This window comes from Tasmannia lanceolata, unplaced genomic scaffold, assembly GCF_043159265.1.
Source record: "Tasmannia lanceolata isolate RefF3 unplaced genomic scaffold, GAP_Taslan_0.1 ptg000004l, whole genome shotgun sequence".
NCBI classification, from domain to species: domain Eukaryota; kingdom Viridiplantae; phylum Streptophyta; class Magnoliopsida; order Canellales; family Winteraceae; genus Tasmannia; species Tasmannia lanceolata.
This window is the reverse complement of record NW_027518681.1, coordinates 13,728,528-13,748,740: the sequence shown is the minus strand read 5'-3', so window position 1 is coordinate 13,748,740 and position 20,213 is coordinate 13,728,528. Positions and strand designations below refer to the sequence as shown.

The 20,213-nt window shown below is 38.4% G+C and overlaps 2 protein-coding genes across 2 annotated transcripts; both read left to right on the top strand.

Annotated features, from left to right (window-relative positions):
* Window positions 1-11,001: 11,001 nt before the first annotated feature.
* Window positions 11,002-11,631, top strand: LOC143875666 (protein FAR1-RELATED SEQUENCE 5-like). Its single transcript, XM_077377273.1, has one exon. It carries the CDS (start codon window positions 11,002-11,004, stop codon window positions 11,629-11,631), a length of 630 nt encoding a protein of 209 aa, XP_077233388.1.
* Window positions 11,632-11,636: 5 nt separating this feature from the next.
* LOC143875665 (protein FAR1-RELATED SEQUENCE 5-like) lies at window positions 11,637-13,039 on the top strand. Its single transcript, XM_077377272.1, has 2 exons — window positions 11,637-12,884; window positions 12,980-13,039. The coding sequence occupies exons 1-2, from the start codon at window positions 11,637-11,639 to the stop codon at window positions 13,037-13,039; spliced, it is 1,308 nt and encodes a 435-aa protein (XP_077233387.1).
* Window positions 13,040-20,213: the final 7,174 nt, after the last annotated feature.

Below are 20,213 nucleotides of genomic sequence, written 5' to 3'. Positions count from 1 at the left end.
AATGTAATTGAAATACCCCCAAGGGTGCGTTTGGATTGTCGGAATCAGGAATTGGTATTGGTATGACATTCCAATCCAATTCCAACTCCCCCTGTAAACGGATAATGATTCTAATTCTAGTGTTTGTGTAAGCGCTAAAATTTATCCAGGGAATCAATCAGGATTTCCATTCTAGTGTTTGGTTCCATCCAGACCAACGCATAATGATCCAAGAACAATATTCAAAAACAACTTATTTCAACTAAACTAAAAAGATTTTAAAAGTAAAGACATGGTTAATACGAATTCATTGAGCCAATTACACTTCTCACCAAACCCACTTTCTCAGTTTTACAACAAGTCAAAAGGTCAAATATAATTGCAGGATCAACATCTAAATGGTTTACTTGCAACTTTTAGAGCATGTAATTGTAGACTTCTAATAAATCCAGATTCTTTTAACAGTCTGACGTGGGCTGCAAGGCATGGAGTTTTGGAAACTTCCAAATCTCCCAAAAGTATCTAACGTCTCTTTCTAAACTTGGGAACAGAAAGGAAGCAACATATTTTTAATTCAAAGCAATTTCTATTTGAGTCTGGTTAAATTAAGGAACTTAGTTATTTATTGCTTTTTAGGACTTTAGGTGGTAGTAGTTGATTTAGAAAGTAGAGTTTTACATGGAGAAGAAGTTAGTGTTTTATAAAAACCTATGTGCAAGGGTTGTTGCATAATTCATGTTTGTTTTATGAAATAAAGAAATTCTTCTTTCTTGGTAGAGATGTTATTTATCTTGTTCTTCGTGCATTCGAAGAATAGCTCTTCGTGGATTCAACGAGCGTCCTTCGTGGATTCGAAGGTTTATTCCGATCGGTATTGACATTGATCAACCTCGACTCGTTCTTTGCACTTCCGGCTACGCCACAATCTCTATGTACGAGCAAGAAAAAAATATCAGCCGAAGTATTTTTTTTTCTCAGCCAAAGATAACTATCAGTTCAAGAGATGATCTGCTACGCTATTGACAAGTTAAGACAAAAGTCATCAAAAGGATCAGGAGAGAACTTGCAACCCTATTGATGAGACAAGACAAAAGTTATTAAAAGGCTCAAGAGAGGATTTGCTACCCTATTGACAAGACAAGACAAAAGTACTCACAGGCTTATGCTAACTCTGCAATCTATGCAAAAAAGGCTAGCTAGTGAGAAGGGACTATCAGAGTGAAAGAAGAACATTTTTTTTTATGGGTAAGCTGGTGTTATGCAGGAACCCGACCACATGCATTAGAAGAAACATAGAGATTTACAAGAAAAAGAAAAATACACAACCCCACCAAGGGAAGGGCAGGCACCAAGGGCCAAGCACAGCCACAAAGGGTACAACAGCCCGAAACAAAAAGAACAACAAAGGGACAACAACCCCAAACAAAATGAACAGTGAGAGAGCGACTCTCTGCTTCGACCAAACCAGAGAGAGAAAGAGACGAAGCCATTGTCGAAAACGAAGGAGAGTCGTTATTAGTAGAGAGATATTTGTGCTCATATAAAAATATTCCGATCTGTGTATCACTTTTCCGGTAAGAATTTAGAGAGAGAGTTTGGAACAAATCTCCCAAAAGAGAGAGAGAGAGAGAGAGAGAGAGAGAGAGAGAGAGAGAGAGAGACCTGGTATTGATTTGTAAGGAACATGAGGAAAGGTTAAGGAAGATGACGCCCTTTTTTTGGAAGCGAGGAGTGGTATCTCCTAATTTTGGAAGCACAAGTAGAGCGGAGATTGATGCCGTTTTTTTTTTTCTCTGACTCTAGGAACGAGAATACCACCCCCCCGGGCGGGTAACAAATAGCGCTCTATATTCCCATGTTATTTACCCTTGGTGTCAAGTGGGGTTTCCGATTCCATTAAGGCTATGTTCACTTGTTTTCCCAGGAAAGAAAAAGAAAAGGTTTCCCAGGAATCTGACGTGGCATTAGGAAAAGAAATCCAGGAAAACTGTGTAGGAAAAGGTTTCCTACGCCTGTTCACGTGCGCAGGAACTGTGCAGGAAAAAGTTTCCCGAGAAACTGCTTGCCCACCCTTTTTCACTAATTTTCCCGGGAAAGCAAATCCGACCAAAATAGTGGGATTTGGTTTCCCACACTTGCGAGAAAAGAGACATTTCCACATCATTTTTGCCAATTTCCATGTCATTATTTGACATTTTCCACCTAAGCTTGTTACTTTCTCAGGAAAGCGAGTGAATGCCAAAATTCTGTCTTGTCAAGGTCTTGTGCCGTTTTCCAAGGATTTGCTTTCCCGGGAACGCAAGTGAACAGAGCCTAAGAAAATGTAACCAAACACGAGAATCATGTAAGTTGGTATCAGATACCGTTACCAAGTCCCGATTCTAGCCATCCAAACGCACCCCAAGTCTTCTAAACGCAATGGGGGTATTTCGGTCCAAACCCATGGAGGTAAAATTTTCATTTAGAGGGGTATTTTAGTCAATTGATGTTTTGGCTAAACTTAACCTAATTCAAATTATAAATAGTAATGTTATGTAAATCTGAATTAAGTTAGGCTAAAAACGTCAATTAACCAAAATACCCTTCTAAATGTGAAATTTTACGTTCAAGGGTTTGGACCGTAATACGCCCATTCGGATTAGAAGACATGGGGTATATCATCGAATTAGGTCAAGTTTAACCTAAACACCAATTACTAAAGGGATTTGCTAGTGTCCATTGCAGGAGGCATTTCGCGGATGGGCTGTTGCTTGTGAGAGGAGCCACCTCGTGAATGAAGACAAAATCTGTTGAAAAGTGAGCCTGTGTAGCTTCTCTCACATGCAATAGCCCATCCACGAAATGCCTTATGCGATGGGCGCTAGCAAATCCCATTACTAAAATACTCAACCTAATCCCATTACTAAAATACTCTAACTGTGAAATTTTATCTCCAGGGGTTTTGGACTTCCTATCTTAGTGTGTGTGAGAGAGAGAGAGAGTTAGGTTTGACAACCTAAATGAATAAGGGAAAGTACACATTATGAAATTAAGGTCAAGAGATTGGAGAGTTTCGTGCATGAGAAGATGCAGAGAGGAGAGTGAGGCAATGAAGAAAGTTTATGGCAAGGAATTTTTTATGTGTTTGAACTGGTTTTAGATCAAGGAGAAATTATTATACTCTTTATTCTTTCTCATACTAGAATCTTTCTATCACTCTCTCGTGGAAGTAGGCACTATTTGGCGGCCCGGGTTGCCAGCCATCAAAGTTTAACTTCAGTCATACAGGATCAAGGGGCTTCCATCTAGGATCGATCCTTCATGAGATTAGATTGATGGAGGGCAAAGATTTGGATCATCTTATGACGATTCTCTCAATTTATGGGGATGGTCATTCAGTTCACTATCATCATGTCAGGATGGTCTACCCCGAGCCGGAGTTCCAAGATCAGCTCTAGATATTTGACTTCCTACCTCCTTGATTATACTGTTCTAGTTTAGTTTCTCTTCTCAATGTACCCTTTGATCCAATGACCGCCTTGATGGTGGTCTTTTCTTCCTAATAGAATCTCACCATTTCCCCCCAAAAAAAAATGAAATATCTCCTTCGGTTTAGAAGACCTGGGGTATTTCAGTAATGTTACATCCTAATATAGAGCAGAGTGTGCTTGTTTTGGCCTTTACCACTACAAGAAATATATTCATTGGTGACAGACTACATATGTGTGCAGAGATAGAAATAAGGCTGTCACAAGAAAGGGTGTAGCAACCGATTTTTTGACGGTTGCATCTCTTTCGGTATGTATAAAGCAATAGCGAAGGATATATTCGTTAGTTTTTATTTTAAAAAAACAGTGACGGAATTCTATCCATTGCCAAAAACAAGAAGGGAAATGATAAACGCGCCCCTTTTCATCACTTATGACACCCAGCTGCATTGTACATGGCAATCGGCCGTTCACTCCTTCAAATGTGAAGTACATCAGCCCCTTTACAGTCCAAGTGATGAAAAGGGGGCGCATTTATCATTTTCCAAACAAAAAATGTCGCTAAAAAAATTGATAACATAGAACAACAATGCCACTAATCTTGATTTTCAGCAAGGTTCAATATGATAAAATTGATGTTCTTGGTTAATACCTTTTCTCAATAATAATTTCCATTCTAAATATAATTCACCATTTCAAAAAAGAAAAAAAAAAGAAATTTAGAATGCCGAAAACGTAAGAAAATAAAATCTTTCATGCCATGTTTGGCAACCAAGAACTTTTTTTCCATGGAATATTAGTTTATCAAGTGGTGAGAGACGTCCTCCCTAACCAGGACGGGAGATCTAGAGAGTGAATTCACCTTGAATAAGGAGACAGTACGAAGTGGCTAATAAAGCTGGGAAAAATAAATTCTATTTTGATTAGAGTTTATATTTTCCATGTTTTTCAGCCTTTTCTCACCCTCACCCTCCATAGCCCTCTCTCTCATCCCTTGATAAACTAAAATTTCATGGAGCCTAACATCGCTTCAGTGACCGTTCCCTTTTCCGAAATTAAAATGAGAAGAGTAGCATGAGCTTGACCTGGGCCCACGTACATGATATTAGCATGATCTAAATCATTTATTCCAGGCCCCAACTTGAAGATGACATAGTGTGAGAATCATTCCATATGAACTTTTCTAACCATTAGATCTAGAAATTGGACCGTTCATTGTTCTTTGATCACAACATTTGTAAGTCATTGATTTGGCAGTTGGGATTATTCAATTAGTCGGTCAATTTTGTTTGAACTTTTTCTATAATTCTCCATCAGGTGACACTGATCTTATTGGTAATATAATCTATGCGCGGCAATTTTCTAATAATGGTTCACCAAACCAGCAGTTCCCATCACCCTTACATAGACCTGGCAAACGGGCGGAATGGGTTGGGTTACTCGCGGGTCATGCGGGTGTGGATCAAACGAGTTGGGTAAAAAATGACCCGCATCCCAACGGGTCAGCACTTAGGTGACCCGGGCAAGATCGGTTGGGTTACCTGCAGGTCATGCGGGGTGCGGGTCAAACGAGTTGGGTAAAAAATGACCCACATCCCTACGGATCAGCACTTAGGTGACCCACACCCACTGCGGGTGGGTTGGGTCAACCCATGGGTAACCCGCAATTTTTTGCCAAAGAGTATTTTTTTGGGGGGTGGATAAGGAAATTATAGCAACAAAAACAGAAGAAGGGACTTAGAAAAAAATGCCTGGAGTAACCCCATTGCAAACAAACCCTTGTCCCTTTTATACTATGTTGCATTTCCTCTTAATCTAGACCGTCCATTTCTCTTTTTCTTTGATCTCACAGTTCGTATGGATTGCTTCTCAATGAAGTAACACAAAATACCTGGAGTATGCTTCAAAAGAGAGTAATCTCCTTTTTTACCTGAAAGATGCCCTTTGTTGCGAGTTAGGAAATGCGGCCGGTATCTACTCGAACCAAAAATAAAAAATAAAAAATAAGAAAACACGAAATGCGGGTACCCGCCCCAACCCAACCCATGTTTTGGCGGGTTGGATGACCCGCGGGTCAATTTTGACAGGTCACTCAAATGCCAACCCATACCTGCAAATTTGTATGTGGGTTGGGTCGACCCGCGTGCACTGGTCGATTTTGCCAGGTCTACCCTAACACATGTGCCATGTCTACGACAAAATTTTAAAGGAATGAGAACCATGATTTACTATGTCTCAAATTAGCCTGCATTTCCCTTTCTAATGAGCTATGTCAAAACCCCAAAAAGAGAAGAAGTCAAAACCCCAAAAGAGAGAGAAGAAGGTTGTATAATGAGAGGAAGCCATATGGAAAATGATTTTGGTTCCTCGGATCCCCACAGAAGGTGGCAGACAAGTTTATGTTTCCACCCTTTGTCAAACAAAACCTTTTTCACTCTCAACTAACGGATAAGATGGCTAAAAAAGTGAAGTTCCTTTTGCTAGAGAAATTCAATGATTAATAATCATAATAAATAAACAACAATAATACTAGAGAATCGTATTGAGTAGGGCTGCAACTCGGGTCTGGCGGGTCGGGTTTTGGAGAACCCAACCCTACCGGAGAAATATCTCGGGTCGGGTTTTTTTTAACGTTGACACAATTTTTTAAGGAAAATTCTTATTTGGCAAGGCAACTCAACTCATAGAAGCAGAAATTACATTCACATTACACTTGAATCAAACAATGATGTAATTACACTCACATTACACTTGAATCAAACAATGTTGTAATCAAACAACGTTGTAATTACAATCAAACAATGCTGAATCAAACACTTGAATCAACTCAAATCATAGAAGCAAAAATTACACTCACATACAATAACAGTGGGTGCGTGGCTTTTAACTTTTAACTTTTAACTAACAATAGAAAAAACTGTACATACTATAACTTATGTAACTCGGGTCCGGTCGGGTCGGGTCGGGCCCCTTCAAACTCAGCTCGACCCGAGATTCATGCGGGCTTTTGAATGCTCAACCCAGCTCGACCCGAAACCCATGAAACCTGAACCCAACCCAGGCTATTTTCGGGTCGGGTAAAACCCGGCTCGAGTTGCAGCCCTAGTATTGAGACCCTTAATTAGGTACTTTTGTCATACTTTGGTACCATGCATACAAAAAGTACAAGTATATTCAATAGGACAAGTTGGCTTGTTTAAGTGGCTACAATTTTTGTTGATGATAACAATATAGGACCGACCGTAGATTATTCATTGCTCGAAAATTGCACTACATGGGAATTTCAAAAAATCCTGCTTGGGAATTTTCCATAATGTTTTGCTCCATTTACAAAAATGTCATGGAAATCTTTAGATGAAATTCACGAAAAACACATCTGGAGAATGATAAGATGAGTGGCCTTAAAATAAGAAGCCTTATCTAAACCCATCCATATGGCATTAGAATCAGCCAGGCCGTTTAGTTGGTGGGCCCTATCAAGGAGATGAACGGATGAAAACCCATGTTTGCTGAATGATTGTCTTGCAGCTATCCAATCTTTTGGGACCCAGGTAGAACGAACCATTAAAAGCTAGCGTTAAGCGCAGTGTGCCCAAGTCCTTATAAGCCCTTTCACATCCTTTCACTTTTACGATGTGGGTTCTTTGCTTATGCATGAAACCTCCAAGGCCCCAACAATCTCGCCCTCCATGCGGAAGCAACGTGGATAATCTCGCCCTACACGCGCCGGCAACACGGGAACTACGTGATCTTCTCCGAGGGAATTCCACCATCCTCAAAGGTATACCGAGGTTACTAAGATCTCTCCCGACGGAATTTCACTGTCCCCGAGAGTACATTGGGGTTACAACAACACCCCGAGTCCGGCTCTAATACCACTTGTTGGGATCCAGGTAGAACTCACCCTTATAAGCTAGCTGTTAGGAGGAGGGTGCCCAAGTCCTTATAAGCCCTTCCACATCCTCACTTTTCCCACATGGGATATCATGTTTCCTTTTGCATGGAACCCCCAACACAATCAATGGCTTGCAAATGGACAAATAACATTTAAGGGGAATGATCCGATGGTTATGATTACATTTTTTTTTTGATGGGTTAAAGTTGTCTAGCTTTGGTTATGAATACTTGGAGAAATTATATGATGCCCGACCGTGAGAATGTAAAGGGCGGGTAGAGACAAAACCTGCTGCCTTGGTTTTTGAACCAAGAAAAAGTCAGAAAAAGGGCTTTCTCTTGGATTATAAATCAAGGGAGAGATGGTTTTCTCTCTCTGCCCTTTATAACCTGACGGTCGGGCATCATATAAGTTCTTTGAATACTTGATCATTTAACTCTGAAATGAAATTCCCACCTCTTTAGTTTGATATTTGTACACCTCTTTCACCATATAAAAACTCATATATATATATATATATATATATATATATATATATATAAAGGAAAATGATTGTGAGCTTGAAGCTCATATAGCTTATATGAGCTTGAGGGCCCAAACACATGGGTCCCACATTTTTTTGGTGATCCAAACCATTCATTTGCAAGGCCCCATCATAGAAAGGGTGTGTAAAAAAAATCAGCTCCATTGGATCATCCTAACCCATCCAAAAGCGGAGGGCAAAAATGCAAAGATTTGTGGCAAACGGTGTCTGTCCATTTTGCCCTCCACTTTTGGATGGTTTAGGATGATCCTATGGAACTGATTTTTTGTACACACCCTATCTATGTAAGGACCTTTCAAATGAATGCTTTGGATCATCCTAACAATGTGGGCCCACATGTGTTTAGGCCCTCAAGCTCATATAAGCTATATGAGCTTCAAGCTCACAATCATTTTCCTCATATATATATATATATATATATATATATATATATATATATATATATATATATATATATATATATATAGAACTGTACGTGCGCTTAAGCGTTTCAAAAAATTGGTGCGCTGAAGGTTTTCTATTGGCTGCTTTGAAGTGGGACCCAGTAACTAACGCGTTTAAGAAAAACCCTCGTTTTGAAAAAAATCCAAAACGCAGAACCCAAAACGCACTCTCTCTCTCTCTCTCTCTCTCTCTCTCTCTCTCTCTCTGTATCTCTTCTCTGGGTTTTGAAAAAAACCCAAAACCTTCAGCGCAGACTCTCTCTCTCTCTCTCTCTCTCTCTCTCTCTCTCTCTCTTCTCTGGGTTTTGAAAAAAACCCAAAACGCGCAGACTCTCTCTCTCTCTATCTCTTCTCTGGTTTGTTGGGTTTGAAAAAAACCCAAAACGCAGAACCCAAAACACAGACTCTCTTTCTCTCTCTCTCTCTCTCTAACAGTATCTCTTCTCTGGTTTGTAGGGTTTGAAAACGAAAGTTGGGTTTGAAGAGAAAGCGAGGTTCGAGGTGAGTTTTGTGATTCTTTTTTATTCTCTACCAATCACAGCAAGAAGAAAAATCCGAGGAGATGTTTTGTTTACATTTTCATTTTTTCTGAAGCTTAAAAAACTAGGGGTTTGCTGATTTATTTGTAGGGAAAAAGTAGGGGTTTTTTGTGTTTGAAAAATAGGAGGTTTCTGTTTTGTGTGGGAAAATCAGAGGTTTACTGATTTGGGGTTCGTTACTCACAGAAAACCCCTAGATAAGGGCTTCTAAATATAGTTTCTGGTTTATTATGTGGGCAGTTTAATTGTTTATGGTGTTTTCCTGTATGAAAAAATTGGGCTTTTCTTTGTGAAAAAATTGGGGTTTTCTGATCTGTGAAAAAAATGGGATTTTCTATGTGTGAAAAAAATAACTCAATCATGATTTGTGAAATGCCCACAATCTGTTTGATGAAATGCCTAGAAGAAGTGGGAAAAAATCACGGTTTTCTGTCTTTTTTCATTTTCGTCCTTGACTGTGATTGTTGATGGTGTTTTTCTGTGTGAAAAAAATAATATTTTTCTGTGTGGAAAAAATAGGGGTTTACTGATTTCTGTGTAGGGGAAAATCCGATTGGTTCTAAAAGGGTAAAATCCGAAGAGGGAAACCCCCTTTTTTTTCTTTTTTTTTTCTTCTGATCTTCTTCACATAACTTATAGAAAAAAAATAATCTCTGATTTTTCAATCCATTTCTCTGCAACTTACAAATTTGTTTTTGTTTCAGGAATAGTTTCTCTCTGAAAGTTTAAAACGCCTCCAACCGAGCCACCCTCTTCTGTCCACGACTTTTTTGGGTGTGATTCTCCCCTACAGCTTCAAACTTGGTGACTGATTTGTTTACTTTTTTTCTTGTCTTGGTGATTGATTGATCTAACCCCCTATAAGAAGAAAATTTTTAACTTTCAGAGAAAAAAAATGGAGGGTTTCAGTTTGATTGTTTATAGTGTGTTCATGTGTGGAAAAATTGGGGTTTACTATGAGAAAGAACATAGCTTTAACTCTCTTTCAACATGAAAATATCAGTGCTTTTTTTTTTCTTTCATGTGAGTTTATTTTGTGTTTTTTTTTGTCTTGCTGACTGATTTGTGAAATGCCCACAATCTGTTTGATGAAATGCCTAGAAGAAGAGGAAAAATATCACTGCCCTTTAATTTTTGTTTCATGTTATTTATTTTGTGTTTTTTTGTCTTGGTGACTCATTTGTTAAATAACCACAATCTGTTTGATGAATTGCCTACAAGAAGAGGGGAAATATCACTGCCACCCTTAATGGGTCTCCAATTTAGAGAAGGCTTAAGGGTGGCAGTGATATAAGATGGTTTGTTGTGGTTACTTTTGCTATGGTTTGTTGTGGATGTGATATAAGATTACCTATTCGAGATACTATGAGTAGGAGCCCTGAGGGCTATACCCGCCTTCTAGAGCCACCGCACCAGTAGTATACTCAACACCTGGACACTTCGTGTGTAAAACGGACATAGTTCGTACACTGGACGATAGTCACAGTGTACAAGTAACTATGCACCCAGGCAGGTGGACCTCATCCTTACTCCCTCTATATATTGGAACCATATATACAAATGATTTTCTTATGGTTATTCATAATGTGGGTACATTCTTATTTTTCTCTTCTTTCAATTACTAGGAAAATGGAACCAACCTCTTCGCAACCGTGTGGGTTACGTATCGAGGATAATGACCGTGCACAGTCTGCTTTTGTTGATGATGCTTTCTCGCAAGCCTCCAGGTTAGGTATTGAAGAAGTTGACGCCCATGGTCTTATTGTGGTTGATGATGGGGTTAATCTGATTGAAGATAATATAGAATGGGCAGATACTGATATGAATGACGAAGATGAGGGTGGTAGTACACCCAATAAGGCTACTAGTGAGAATAGTAGTGTGAATAAGCCGTTTCTGAACCAAGTGTTTGATGATTGGATGTCTGCGTTTGGATTCTACAATTCTTATGCCCTGGCTACTGGTTTTGGATTACGGAAATCCAGTACAAGTAGTTCTAAAAAAAATAAATAATGTGAACTCAAGGAAATTTGTGTGTGATAGAGAGGGGGTGAAAAAATATAAGGCAAAGAAAGTGGATGATGGTAAAGAAAAGAGGGAACGACGAGCTGTCAGATTGAATTGCAAAGCTAAGATGATCATAAAACTAAGAGATGGGAAGTGGGTAGTGACCACCTTTGACGACATTCATTCTCACATTCTGACCTCCCCACTTAAGAGGCAAATGCACCGTTCCCATAATAGATTCGGTAAGAGTGAAAGTGTTAAGACGTTGATTGACTGTCTCGATGAGACTCAGATGCCGGCTGCGAGGATTGCAAAGGCCATTAATTCAACAAACGATGGAATATCAGGTGTGGTAACACCTGATCAAGTTGCTTCCCATTTGAGAAAAAAGAGGGTGGACAATATAGGCCAAGAAACTATCTTACTGGCCAATCATCTCCAAAACAAGATATCAGAAGACCCAAATTTCTTTTTCTCGATGGAGTTAGATACGGATGGGACTTTCCGATCTATGTTCTGGGCTGACGCTAGAGCTAGAGATGCTTATATGACATTCAGCAATGTCATTGTATTTGATGTCACTTACAAAACCAATAGGTTATCTCTGCCATTTGCACCGTTTACGGGAGTGAACCATCATAGACAATCGAGCCTATTCGGATGTGCCCTGTTAGCTGATGAGACAGAGAAAACCTTCAGTTGGTTATTTGAACAGTGGTTGACGTGCATGCATGGCAAAGCACCTGAGCAACAATAACTGATATGGATCCGGCCATGAAAAATGCAATTGGAAGAGTTTTTCCAGACACCCATCATAGATTTTGTTCGTGGCACATACACAGGCATTTGCTTGAGCATGTTGCAGAGATGAGGGATTCGACTAGTAATTTCTGCCTCGATTATAATCGGTGGTTTTTTTCAAAAAACATGGAGGATTGTGAGCAGTTGTGGGAAGATTTGGTTTGTAAATATGAAATCAAGGACAGTGATTGGTTATCTAGGATGTGGGAGCAGCGAGAGCATTGGGTTCCGGCATATTGGCGAAACACATTTACTGCAGGAATGACTTCAAGTCAACGTAGCGAAAGCATGAATGCATTCTTTGATGGATATGTGAATAGCAAAACTAGCTTGCATGAGTTCTTAGATGCATGTGATAGGGCACTGGTTCAACGTCGTAAAACGGAAGCCGAAGAAGATTTCAAGTCGAAATATTCGAAAGCAAGTATGAAAACGAATAGCCCATTGGAAGAAGAGACGGGGATATTCTATACAAGGAATATGTTTAACATTTTTCAAGATGAGTTGAGGGACAGTACTGGTTGTTGGTACGACCACTTGAGCAAGGATGGGGCCGTGGAAAAATATTTGGTAGGTCCCAGAAATGATGTAAAGAGTAGATGGTTTAGGGTATTTTATGATGATTCTGATGGTGTGACTGTCAAATGCGATTGTGTTAAGTTTGAAAGGGAAGGGATCTTATGCAAACATATCCTTCGTATTATGGATACGAAACAATTGAAGAAGGTCCCCGACCATTACATGTTGAGGAGATGGTCTATTCAGGCAATGTATCAAGTAGAGGGTACGATATCTACAAGGCCACAAGTAGGTAGTAGCGTGAATCCGTTTCAGAGGTGGCGCCTAATCTCAAGATGGCAACGATTGGTTGATGGACCCGGAAGAGATGACAACATTTTCAACAGGATGACTGAATTTTGTGATCGTCTTTTCACTGAAGAAGAACAAAAGCAGAAAGAAAAGCAAGTTACATTGGAGGGTAGTGAGTTACCAATCGTTGGTAGCGAAGTATATTCAAACATTGGCGTGAGTCAAATACCTGAAATTACAATTCGAGACCCACCCGTTGCGAAGACCAAGGGCCATCCAAAGAATCCAACATGCTTGAAATCTGGCATAGAGACATCTGTATCCCAACCAAAGAAACGAACGTGCAAATTATGTGGCAAAAAAGGACATTATAAGTCCACATGTAAAAAGAAAGGCGAGGTTTGTTTTCTTCCCTATTTATTCATTTGTATGTGTATATGGAATGATATTTGTTAATGTTTATATATTGATTCTGTTATGGTTAATGCTAATAGAAGTTGCCTAAAAGAAAGCGGCAAGAGGAAGGTGATGTAGAGGAAGAGGAAGAGGCATAGGAGGAGTACGTTTATATATTTGAACCACTTTTAGTTTGTTACTTTCATACAGAGGAAGGAGAATATGTTAGTGTAATTAGTATCATGAACTTCTGCATTAGTTTTGTGGTCTGTTACTATTCCATGTCTTTTTTTCTTTAGGAGGATTTGCATGTTCCAGAAGTTTTTATTGAGGCAGTAATATATGTATTTTTACTTCAAGGGATTTGTACGTAGATGACAAGTTTGTAACTGTTCAAACTCTTCTGTTGTAGGTCATTATGTGACTGTCGAACTGTTGAGGTCATTGCACCCATTGCAGCCACAGTTGAGGATATCATGCTAGTGTAAGCATTTTCTATTTATGAATATATATTTCTATCATATTGTCAACTTAAATTATTTTGTGTAGCATTTTTGTAGTTATAATTATGAAACTCTATGCTTGTGATGACTTTAGCTATGCATTTTTGTAGTTATCTATCATGACTTTATCTATATCTCAGCATGTGTTATATGAGGAAAGTTGAAAACTCGATCATATGATCAGAGGCCTCAAAATCAATGATTCAAGGGAGATTGGAGGATGCACTTATGAGAATAGCCACATTACTTGCATGCTTGATTAATTTTCCTATTTCTTTTTCTATAATCTTCTCGGACACTTTTAATCAGACAAAGATAAAGAGCCCAATTGCGTTTTCTTAGGAATGCCACAAATTTATTAAGTTTGTCTTTTTAGCATCTTTCTTTCTTCTTTTAATATTATTGAGGGTCAAACTTGGATTATGTGAACCAGCTATAAGGATTACTCATGTTGTTCCTTCATAACTGAAATTCCATGTTCTGTTCTTGGACCAAAAGTAGTATACGAAGAATGAAAATTATGTTGTTTTATCTCGATGAATCTCACATTCTGATGTTGTTCCTTATTAACTGAAATTATGCGGTCTGTTCTTGGACGAAAAGTAGTATACGAAGATTGGAAATTCAATAAAAATAAATTGAAATTTCAAATTATAACATGAAATTATGTGTTATGTCCTTGGGCCAAAAGTAGTATATGAAGATTGGAAATTCAATAAAATAAGATTGAAATTTCAAATGTTTACATGTTGAAGAGGTATCCTTTTTTCTTTGGCACTATCTGTATTTCTAATATCTATCTTCTTCTTTTTTTTTGTAAGAATGCATTTCTATTTTCAAAAGAAGTTATAACACTTCCTTTTATGATTCATTTTATTTTATTTTTTGCTCAGCCCGTGCATCGCACGTGTGTGTGAGAGCTATAGGGCCTTCCTTTGTCTGTTTTGCTGCTTTGAATCAATCACTGGATTTTTCAACTAGTTCTTGATTATTATTTTTTCAGCCATGAATCAATCAGTGATTTTTTCCCCTCCATGCAGGTTGTGGGTAATAATGTATTGTGATGGATCATCTCGAATTCTGCTTGGGGGTGAATCAATTCAACAATCTGTCTACCTATCTGAAGGCTATTTCAAGGCTATTCGAAGCCTCTGCTATGGTTGGAATGTGATGTATTGTTGGAGTACACTTTTTTTTGTTGAGAGTACACTTTTTTGGATTATGTATTGTTGGAGTACACTTTTTTCCACATATATACCACAGGGTTTAGTTTCAGAGTATACAGGTCATGTAGGTTTTTGGGTTTATGAAATATATGTGAATGAGATCAATTCCCTTTAATGGGATGAAATATAATCTTCTTCTTGTATTGCCAAAGAATGAAGTCCCAAATACATTTTCATCTATTGCCAAGGCAATACATGAATGTTTTTGGGGTTTTGCTGTTTGGCAATCTCAGCCTAAAATGAGCAGTCTCTTTCCCAAGGCTCAATTGAAAGCCAATCCAATTGAATTATAAAATCCGTAAACTCATGGTCTCAATGTGTCCCCAAGATGAGCTATCTTGGGCGACCTAATGGTTCAAAGTCTGGTGCCGAATAGAGATCTCGTACACCAGATTGAGGCCCCAAAAAAAATCAGCAGGTTAAAGACATCTTGAAGGACGTTTATTTTATCATGCTCGATTAAAAGTCTCGATTCAATTGATAAGGGTGAGACCATGATGCCCCTTTCATATAAGGGCACTCAGGGTACATTTGATTGCATAAAAAATTGAGAGAATCAAAGTAGAAAATGTCCACATTTTCCTTTTCCAGCGCTGTTTGGTTGTCATTTAATATTCACAGTTATTTTGAGTGACAAATTTTCCAAACGCAAGCCTTTTTTTCTCCCAAATCCGTAGGAAGAGGAAAGCAAGCAAGTGAAAATTTACAAACCCCCCAGACACAAATAAAAACAAACCAAAAAATGGCTATTCTAATTCTAGTGTTTGGGTAAGCATTGGAATTCAGTAAGAGGATTAGTCGTGATTCCGCTTCTGGCACCTGGTAGCATTTGACCAACGTCGGAATGGAACCAAATTTTCAATAAACTTTCCAGTGTATTTCAATCAATCAAATTTTTTGTATAGCAGTTATGGTTGCAACTCGGGTCGGGCAGTTCGGGTTTTCCATAACTCTAAATGGTCTGATTTACCCGAAAAATGATATAATCAGCCCCACAATCATAAAGAAACTCCAAAAAATTAGAACAAAAACCAAAGAGGAGCACCCTCACATTAGATCACAAAAAACACACTTGAGAGGTTCCACTAACATCTGGAGAATGATAGGAACAGAAATATAAATACGAACCTACTCTGGTGACCCAAAAAATTGTGAACACCTCCACTTAGAAGGCCAGTTAGAAAAATCCTTATACTATGTTAAATCTCCATAAAAAGTAACTCAACCCTTGAGTTTTCCATTTTGAAATTGATGGAAAACTCAACCCTAACCCTAACCCAACCCGAAATTAAATCAGGTTGGCTTTTCCCAACCCAACCTGAGCAGAAATCAGGTTGAACCTGTCGGGTTCGGGTTGAGCCCAACCCGAGTTGCATCCCTACTAAAAACTTGGCTATTTTTGCGTTTTAACTTGTACTGTGAAAATCTTACTGTGATCAACATGATTTGAGATGATAATGGCCTATGCATACATGACCATCGCAATTTACAACTGTCATTTCCAAAAAAAAATGAAAAAAAACCTACCAAAACTAATACTTAAAGCATCGCAATTTCATGCTTTAACATGAACAAGGTACAAGAAGAACAAAATCCCTATAGTTGCTGAGACTTTAAGTAAGCTATTTTCATTCTTCAGGAAGACAATCTCATTCCTGAGGAAGGCGATCTCATGCGTTACGAAGGCGATCTCATTCTTGAGGAAGGCAATCTCCTTCTCAACTGCTTTGATATGTTCTTCGTTTATCCCCTTCTCGCCATCATCTGCGCATCCGGTGTTGACCCTTTCCTCCCTACCTGACCCAGCCTCATCATCCCATCGAAAATATTTACAATTGTGGCCCTGCATGTTATTTAAACATTACATCCCAAGAAGTTTTCCAACAACTTTTTCAAAAAACAAAATAGATAACAAGTATTGCAATTAAGTTTACTCACAGGATAATCAGCACATGCCAAAAAACGGACGGCCTTGGTTATTGTTTTTGTTGGTCCGAGTGATTCTTCGAACTAGTGGGTTTTTACAATAACATAAGTTTGAGTCCAATCCATCGCATAACGTACCACTATTGTTGGTTGAAGATGCCATTATGTTTCAATACATACTACAAGATAATTGGCATTACAAAAATTCACATAGTCCCAAACAACATAAAACAATATAAAACTAAGTAAAACTATTTTCTCTCATACACAGAATCAGTAAACCTCTTATTTTTCCACAAAAAACAAGTAACCTCCTATTATTTTACACACAAAACCATACTTTTCCCTACATAGAAATCAGTAAACTCCTATATTTTCCCTCTTCTTCTAGGCATTTCATCAAACAGATTGTGGGCATTCCACAAATAAATTTCCTCAAACAAGAAAAAAAACACAAAATAAACTAACCTGAAAAAAGACAGAAAACCGTGATTTTTTCTCTCTTCTTCTAGGCATTTCATCAAACAGATTGTGGGCATTTCACAAATCATGATTGAGCTATTTTTTTCACACATAGAAAATTCCATTTTTTTCACAGATCAGAAAACCCCAATTTTTTCACAAAGAAAAGCCCAATTTTTTCACTCAGGAAAACACCATAAACAATTAAACTGCCCACATAATAAACCAGAAACTATATTTAGAAGCCCTTATCTAGGGGTTTTCTGTGGGTAACGAATCCCAAATCAGTAAACTTCTGATTTTCCCACACAAAACAGAAACTTCCTATTTTTCAAACACAGAAAACCCCTATTTTTCCCCCTACAAATAAATCAGCAAACCCCTAGTTTTTTAAGCTTCAGAAAAAATGAAAATGTAAACAAAAAAAAGTTAACCAAGAAGGGTAGAGAAACCCTCGGTTGGAGATGTTTCAGAGGAAAAAGTAGGATTAGAAGAACTCCTTTTATGCCACTCTTTATTTAGTTAAAAATGGACCAAGACATTTGTTCAAAAAAAGTATGAAAACAAAAAAAATTGGAAAAAGAAAAATGAATGAAGTAACCTGAAGAAAGCTTTTTGTACAGAAGCACCCAAATCAGAGGATTGAAAAAAAAAACCGAAAATAGTAGAAACCCACCTCGAACAAGAGATTTCTGTGGAAAATCCGAGAGATACTGTTAGAGAGAGAGAGAGAGTCTGCGTTTTGGGTTTTTTCAAAACATCTCCTCGGATTTTTCTTCTTGCTGTGATTGGTAGAGAATAAAAAAGAATCACAAAACTCACCTCGAACCTCGCTTTCTCTTCAAACCCAACTTTCGTTTTCAAACCCTACAAACCAGAGAAGAGATACTGTTAGAGAGAGAGAGAGAGTCTACGTTTTGGGTTCTGCGTTTTGGGTTTTTTTCAAACCCAACAAACCAGAGATAGATAGAGAGAGAGAGTCTGCGCGTTTTGGGTTTTTTTCAAAACCCAGAGAAAAGATAGATAGAGAGAGAGAGAGTCTGCGCTGAAGGTTTTGGGTTTTTTTCAAAACCCAGAGAAGAGATACAGAGAGAGAGAGAGTTTTGGGTTCTGCGTTTTGGATTTGTTTCAAAACGAGGGTTTTTCTTAAACGCGTTAGTTACTGGGTCCCACTTCAAAGCAGCCAATAGACAACCTTCAGCGCACCAATTTTTTGAAACGCTTAAGCGCACGTACAGTTCTCTCATATATATATATATATATATATATATATATATATATATATATATATATATATATATATATATATATATGAGAATAGAGTTCCTAAGGTGTCACCTCATATAGCTTATATGAGGTGGCGCTCACAAAACATAAAGGGCCCACATTTTTGGGGTGATCCAAACCACTCATTTGAAAGGCCCTTAGATGGATATGGTGCCTACAAAAAATCAGGTCCATAGGATCATCCTAACCCTTTCATTTATGGAGGTTAAAAATGGGCAGATTTATGGAGGTTTATACCCATCCATTTCAACCTCCACAAATGGAAGGGTTAGGATGATCCTATGAAGTTGATTTTTTGGGCACACCCTATCTATGTGAGGGCGTATCAAATGAATGCTTTGGATCATCCAAACAAAGTGGGCCCCTTATGTTTTTAAGCGCCACCTCATATAAGCTATATGAGGTGACACCTTAGGAACTCTATTCTCTCTCTATATATATATATATATATATATATATATATATATATATATAGAGAGAGAGAGAGAGAGAGAGAGAGAGAAAACGGTTCCTACACATATGTGTAGATAAGTTATCTACACACTAGCTTAAAATACAGTGGGGGCCACATTATTTGGGTGATCCAAACCATTCATTTTTAAGGCCCTCACATAGATAGGGTGTCCATAAAAAATCAGATCCATAGGATCATCCTAACCATTCGAACTGTGGAGGCAAAAAATGGACTAATTTGTGAAGGTTTTAAGACATCCATTTTACCTCCACAAATCGTAGGGTTGGGATGATCCTATGGATCTGATTTTTTGTAGACACCCTATCTATGTGAGGGCCTTTAAAATGGATGGCTTGGATCACCCAAACAATGTGGGCCCTCATTGTATTTTAAGCTAGTGTGTAGAGAACTCTCTACACATATGTGTAGGATCCGTTTTCTCATATATATATATATATATATATATATATATACACTAGTGGGACACCCCGTGCGATGCACAGGGAGTGGAAAAACATTATATTTAGATTCTCATGATAGACAATAGAGAAACTGCATATTACGGAAAAACCTTATAGATCGGAGGGTTGCGATCATCCCATCGAAATGATTTTGGGGGCACAACCTATTTCCATCGCGGCCCATCAAATGGACGGCTTAGATCATCATGTGGCTTTCATGCCTTTATCACTTTTTTGACTTTTTTTAACAAAGGCACCCATTCAACCCACATATTTACAATCCTACCCCCTCCTTTATGCTTTCTAACAAAGGCACCCATTAAAGCCACTTAATTTCAATCATACCCCCTCCTTTATGCTTTTTAACAAAGGCACCCATGAAAGCCACATAATTTCAATCTTACCCCCCTCCTTTAAGCTTTTGTAATAAAAAATCTATGGGATGATCTTAACCATCTGATGTAAGAGGAACAACATATTCTGGAAACCTTTATTGATTGGACGGCTAGGATCAGCGTATGGAAATGATTTCTGGGGCACAACCTGTTGATGTTGTGTTCCATCACATGGACGGTTTGGATCAACTTGTGATGTGGTCCGTACAGTTTTTGGGCCGGGTACGGGTCCAAGATTCGTGACCCGTAAATTTTCCCGGGTCATTTTGACCTGGCCCGTGTCACCCGGACCCTTACGGGTCGGTCAAACTCTCCCATATTTTTCAAAATCTTTTTGACGGTCCTAAAAATTAATCTCTTCAAATCTTTGAACTGGTCTATCCCCCACAGTTGGTGGGCCCAAATATTAATTTCTTCAAATCTTTGAACGAGGTAGGCCCCACCTGTATTTTTCAAAATGAATTGTACGCACCACCCCATGATCCAAACCCTCCATTTGATAATCATAGCCCTCCGATCTAAATAAAAACTGCATATTACGGAAACCCCTATAGATTGGAGAGTTGTGATCATCCAATGGAAATGATTTTTGGGGCACGACCTATTTACATTGTGGCC